This window comes from Ptychodera flava, chromosome 11 (genome assembly GCF_041260155.1).
Source record: "Ptychodera flava strain L36383 chromosome 11, AS_Pfla_20210202, whole genome shotgun sequence".
NCBI classification, from domain to species: Eukaryota; Metazoa; Hemichordata; class Enteropneusta; family Ptychoderidae; genus Ptychodera; species Ptychodera flava.
In genome coordinates, this window is record NC_091938.1 from 7,173,215 (window position 1) to 7,180,000 (window position 6,786).

Consider the following 6,786-nt stretch of genomic DNA (forward strand, 5'->3'; position numbering starts at 1 on the left):
AGCGCTTATCTCGATTAAAGTATCAAAACTTCCATTTTGTGCTCCGCTTCGTCGTGTCAGCCGGTCCAATGGATTTTTTTCTTTCGCAGTCGCCATTGCAAGAGCTATATAACACCTTTACAGGACTTTCAATAGGATCATTTACCTTTCTTTGATTTTGCGGCAGAATTCCGATATTTGTTTCTTTACAGCGACGCCTACATGGCAATCAACCGACTTATAAAACCAAACGCCAATATCAAATAAAAGCAAAACACACGTCCCGCGGCGCAGTGTTTCTTCATTGTCGCCTGTCGTCTTTTATAGCGCAGTACTTAATATGCATTTCAAATAACGAACACGGTTTCTTAGTTTGCACCAGGTAAGGAACAGGTTGAACTCGAAAGTTAAAGAAAGCATCTTCTCATTCTGATGTCAAAATTTTGTTGAGTGTCAGGGCGAAGGGCTTCACATGTGGTACCACAGCAGCTGGGCGTGAAGGCCCGGCAATTTGTTGTGTCGAATAGATATTACTGAGCGAGTAACCTCAACGCACGTGATGAAGAAAAAAACCATGTCTATGATTCGTTGTGTATACATCAATTGCGTAGAGTAGTCTAGCGGGCAGTCAGAAATCTACAACAGCCCCACAATGTTGGCAAGTAAACTCGAAGGCGGGACAATATACTGAGACAGCACAGAAATGAAACATTCAAATTCCTGGCTGTGTCGATGACGGTCGCGAGCCGCTGATATCGCATAGCCGTGGTACAAACGAATCCTTTTAATTTACGGTCGGAATATATTCAGACGGCCGTTTGGGTGAAAATACGGATTGATCGTTTCTCATGGGAAAAGGTAGCGCAGACGTAGAAAGGTCAGAAGGTTTGATCTGGGAAATCATGGCAACATTGGAATTAAACAAGATACAGAATAATGTTTTATTGTAATATTCGGTTGCCCGTGAATATTACATTGGATGTGCATTGTAATGATATAGTGTTCAATTTCTCATGCCTGGTGTCTGTATTAAACAAGGGAAGTTGAATAAGACAGAATGATGGTCAGAGATACTGGCAAATATAGGGAGATGCCTGAGGGGAGGACAGTCAGCCAGGTACAATTACCTTGGTGATAGACACTCATACGGAGGGACTCTGTTACGGACAGGGGTAGAGACAAAGACAGGGGGTGACGTGGATGAAATATTAAAGATCGACCAAACATCTGTGTAACTTTTTTCAATGCTGAACACAATTGCTTCATTTAGACAAGCAATTATCAGTTTGATCAGTGAAACGCTTGAAAAGAAAATGAATCTGCTATAACCAAGCGGTACTTGATTTCCAAAAATCTGAATAAAAACGGGGATAAATATATTGGAATTAGAGTATATTATGCTGTCGGTCTTATTTGATCATATTGTTCCCAGACATGCGCAATGGGAATACATGGCTATTTTTAGAGTTTTTATGATTGAAGTAACGCATTTACAATGCAAGGCTCATTAAACAGAACACCTTACTTGTACCCTGACGCAGTGAAGAGAAATGCCCTTTACGTCGAACGACTGGCAGTTTTGATTTAGGCGACCCCATGCCACCATGTGCGTCTGCTCACTGAATCTGTTGGCCTCGTCATCATAGCTCCGCGCCACGTAAAAGCTATAAATTTGATCGGCGGAATATTGACGCAGTTTTGCATCTGTTTGGTGGTGCGTTTTAGTGCCTGCGCTTTTCTTGTAAGCATTAACGGCTCTCCAATCGTCATCTTTAGTCTCGTTTCTTATACTTTCGTAATCACTGTCGTCGAGATCGTAGTGATTATAATCAGCGTCATCTTTGTCGTCTTCCTTTTTATCATCATCATCATCATCATCATCATCATCATCATCATGATCATGATGATGATGATGATCATCATCATGATCATGATGATCATCATGATCATGATGATGATCATGATCATGATCATGATCATGATGATCATGATGATCATTATGATCATGATCATAATCATCATCATCGGCGCCGACTCTACCACCACCACCACCACCACCACCACCTACTCAATAATCATGATCATCATGATCATCATGATCATCATCATCATCATCATCATCATCATCATCATCATCATCATCATCATCATCATCATCAACATCATCATCGCCGACTCTACCACCACCATGGAATATCGTATAGAGGATTATAATCATGATAATCATCATCATCATCAACATCATCATCGCCGACTCTACCACCACCATGGAATATCGTATAGAGGATTATAATCATGATAATCATCATCATCATCATCATCATCATCATCATCATCATCATCATCATCAACGTCTCCAGGCCTATCGTTACTGAGACCTGTTTCGGCCGCTCCCTACTACAACTCATAGCAGAGTCGGCAGGTCCTTTGACTGTATATGAACAGTAATCCGTGAAGCGCTACTATGAGGGGAACCGTCACACATCACCGTCTCTGATTGGTCGTAAAAAAGCCATTCTATTTTACGACGTTCATCGTACTATCTTCTCTCCGCAACCTTGAAATTTTGACTCCGGTGAGTCGGAGAGACGAGGGAAAAAATTCAGTGAAGTGAAGAATCATGAACTCCATACGATAATCCAATAATTCTAACCTGGAGTAATTACTCTAGGATATTGTTTTAACAACGGCTTTGTTTTGACGTTTCCAATTAGCTGCCTAATTAATTTAAAAATCGATTAACTAAGTAGATATGTCATTTCTTGGCCATTACAAAAGGGAACGTCATACGAATTTTGTGCGATAAATTGGTATGAGGGGGAATTAACGAGAATGGCTGGCCGGTTGACAAGCTTGTGGACGGAGAGACACATGCAGATAAGATTCAGTGATTTGTAAATTTTCGGGAAATGATACACGGCTCGTGGAGTGTGTTCTCAGACTGCTGAACGTGGCTAAGAACAATATCTGTTTGTCTTGAGTGAAAGAGTAGAGGCGGCACCGTGTCATTTCACCAGTGTGATTTTCAATGTTAATTCCTTGGTCGCATTCCTGTTATTGTTAAGGTTTGTTTTGGGACTGCATTACACAACGTTTAGCACCTACAATGAGTCAGTTTATGTTCCGCTTAAGATAGCTGGTATGCCCACATCTAGGGTTCTTATGACCCGCCTACTACAACGGATCTCGCACTCAAGAAAGCCCGTCGTACGCACTTCGTTCTCACAAGAAAAGGGCCGGGCCATGTCTCCCCGTGAGGTCAGGAGCGGCGCTCTACCTGTCCGTCGCCGGTCGTTTTCCGTCAGGTAGTCACGCTGAATTAAGTTACGGTAGTAGTGATTTATGGCCGAATTAAATTTCTATAGCGGATACCAATTACATGATAGCAGGATGCTAGTGTACCTCCCACCGATTATGTAAGGCGTCGTCAAAATAACCTCCCCCTCCGATGATTGGCAGTTGACGCGGATTTACGGTGAGCTGGCTTCTTTGTGCTCGGGATTGTTATAAAAAAATCTTCGAGCCGTCGCGGAGTTGACTTAATGTGTGAAGCGAAGATACGGACATCATCACCTGAGCGAAAGGGATTTTTCTAAGCCGTATCCGATATCCTCCGCGTGGCTTCGGTGTCTCGCCAGAACGATGAAGTTTTGCCTACTGACAGCCGTCGTATGTTTCTGTTCCAAGTTGAGCCTAGGAACCAGTGTTGCCCAAGCTACAGCGACTGGAAATTGGTGGTAAGCGGTGTGCTTATATTCTCTATTCAACATTTTGCTGTTGATGCTTTCGGGCAACGGCTCTGATCCTCTGCCGTGAAGGCAAAAACTGCCCACCACCCGACCCCACGCTCCGTTCCTGTCTCCCTCCACTTAAAAGTGACAGCGGGTCACGCTTTCTTTATCAAAGATACGAGTATATATATATATATATATATATTGTCTGTCCGTCACTGTTTTTACTCAGAAGAAAAATATGTGATATATTGCATCGTGCAATAATGTTAAACCTGACAAAATATTGACCTGTATTTGTTCAACTCTATGATTGCCTATTTAACTACATGGAAATGCAGAGAGCGGTTGACCATTCAATTTTTGACATCAGAGAGTCGGTTTAATCATGTATGACAGGTGGATTATGTGTGTCTTTTCTGTGGATCAGTTAACCCGATACCAAAATATTTGTCTTGGCTGGGCAGCTGACTGACCGTGCAGGCTAAAGTTGACGTTACATGCCTGTGCACTAAATCTGTCACTGTTGATCCCACCTTCCGTAACGGATTCTCGATGAGCTTCGTGGGATATTAGAGAGTGTATAGGTACGACAGCGTGCAGCTCAGTGCTGGCGGCTCTTTCACGTTCAACGCCGTTACGGCTGATGTCCCTCATCCCTGTCGACCTTCGCTTATTTTCGCCGTTCACACAATGCGTGCAACGTAAAAAAGTGTGAATCTTCTTCGTACACCGCACTGATCAATCATTGAGTACTGGAGAAAGAGGCGGACGCCGAAAATATGTCCAGTGTCCCTCTCATCAGCTTTCCAGCCATGTCCCTTCTCGTCATGCTGTCTCTTGTCCACTTTCACAGGTCAGTCGCCAGCCGGACGTCCAACCTCGTCGTCAATCGGGTCGGCTTGCCGGTCCCCGTGGACCAATCGCACTTGAACAAAAAACAACGCAAGCTTGTGAGGAGAAATGCTGGATCGCTGACCGCCATAACCAACGCAGTGACCATGGCAGTTTCGGAATGCAAATGGCAATTCCAGGAAAGGCGATGGAATTGCCCGACGAATAAGAACACACATGGAGGCCGAAATCTCTTCGGAAAACTTATGGACATAGGTAAGTTGACGAACGACAACATATTTTCAAACAAAGTGTACTGCAAACGACTCTTGGAACTTCGACACAAATTAAGTCTTCACTTTCAATGATAGCCGATGATTTAGCAAAATAAGAGGTAAAATTTTTTCAAAAGGTTTTCAGAATGGAGGGCAACACGCCACCGTCAAAATATGCACATCAACAGGTGGCCACGGACAGCCCTGCGAACAATTATTGGCGTGTTGTCCAAAAAGGAAACAAACGACAGAATTTGTTTATTTTGTATTTGTAAAACGCCATTTGCATCCGTCATTTTCCTGCGCATAATTGTGTAAATTGGTGACCGCAATATTGCTGTAAATCGGTATACGTGTGCTGGTGGCACGTTTGCTAAAGTTGATGTGCGATGTGAGGAACTTGCCACCATAGGGGAGAAGTGTTCATAGTCCAGGCTGAGCATTAACATAACTTTAGGTCTGATATTTAGGTTAAAAAAGAATATGACTTTGTGGTTATTGCAGAGGAATTTTGTCAAACCATCGATATAGAAGTAGATTTATATCATATTCTCATTTAGATGCACAGTTGGTAACTTATAAGTTTGGTTTTAAGCTTTGCTAAGCTGTAAACAGAGATTTTGTTGGCCGTCTATGGTCGCGAGATCCTCGCGACAAGGTCACATCAATTGAGGCGATATATTAACTCAGTGACCGACAAATCCCACGCTAATCCTAATTTGTGTCGCATTTGGTGTGTTGCTGCAATAAAAAAAATAAGAGTGGCTCTGAAATCATGGCGGGGCATGTGAACTGGAACCACATAGGTGCTCGGACAAAACGGAAGCGACCTACAAACAAGAAATTTTAACTTTCTCAGTGATAAAATTTGCGAAGAGGAAAAAAAGCGAGATTTTTGTTTGTTACAACCATAACGTGTCAGACATACAGGCATATGAAGTGATTTAGGTCTCCGGTTACACGGCTACCGTAGGCGACGTTTGGCATGGTATCCAGCACCGTGATGCTGTTCCTCAAACCACACTCCGCATTTCAGACTGGGCTACTGCGGGCCCCATTCAATACCACTCTGCATTGTGGCTTCTAAATCCTTAACAATTTCAATTTACCGCCCCAAAGGCCACGATTCTCAAAGGGAAACTTTGTTTCGCCCGGACAAAAGCTGCGAAAGGAAAGTTTTCAACACGACTGCGTAGGTAAGCGGAACATTGAAATCACCGGATTATACGCAAATTGACAACTCTACTACATGGCCTTCAGAAGCTATTCGATCAGGGCATTTGTTAATGCAAATAACACTCTCCAATAGAGAAGTCCATAACATGTTGAAAAGTTACTATTTTTACTGTGGTTCCGTGTACCCACCATCTCCACTGACCTGAGTACAAACAACAAGGTTACAAGTTACTCCACGAAGGTGTATCGTCAAGACCGCGAAGTTACTAAGATGGCAATTACAAATCGTCTAACACGTCGAACATATTGACACAGCGAGAGCTTGTATCGCTGCCGTCGAAATAGATCACTTAAATCAAACAAGTACGATACGTTTTCAGAACTCACCAAAGCGACTCTAATTTACAGTTAGGAGTAATCTAACGTGTATTCACTCGCGACTGCTCCATTAGACGTTTTTAGTTGAGGAGGTGTCAGGTGAAAGGACTTTCCAAAATCCTTTTGTCTTTATAAACATTTCCCTTAGTTTTAATTCGCCTGTAATCACCAGACTGAAAGCTAGCTGACAGTGATAGGCGGCGACACTGAGCGATCTCCGTTCTCAAATCCATTTGAGTCGCTGAGTGTGTCCACTGCATGCGTAGTGAGCGCCAAATATCGGACCAAAAAGACAAAGAGTGCTGCAACAATGACACGGTTGGGCATGAACTCACTCTGACACTGGCGGAGTACGCTGACAGAAATTCAACCGACTTTCCCCGAGTAAAACGTTGGCTTCATTCGAAAGAGCG

The 6,786-nt window shown here is 43.1% G+C and overlaps 1 protein-coding gene across 1 annotated transcript in view; it reads left to right on the top strand.

Moving 5' to 3' along the window:
• Nucleotides 1-3,160: 3,160 nt before the first annotated feature.
• The window catches only part of LOC139143397 (protein Wnt-1-like), an 18,857-nt gene continuing 15,231 nt past the window's right edge, over nucleotides 3,161-6,786 (top strand). The window contains exons 1-2 of the mRNA XM_070713691.1: nucleotides 3,161-3,716; nucleotides 4,567-4,820. Coding sequence (XP_070569792.1) covers nucleotides 3,622-3,716; nucleotides 4,567-4,820 — 349 coding nt within the window. The 5' untranslated portion in view covers nucleotides 3,161-3,621. The remainder of the gene's footprint in view (nucleotides 3,717-4,566; nucleotides 4,821-6,786) is intronic.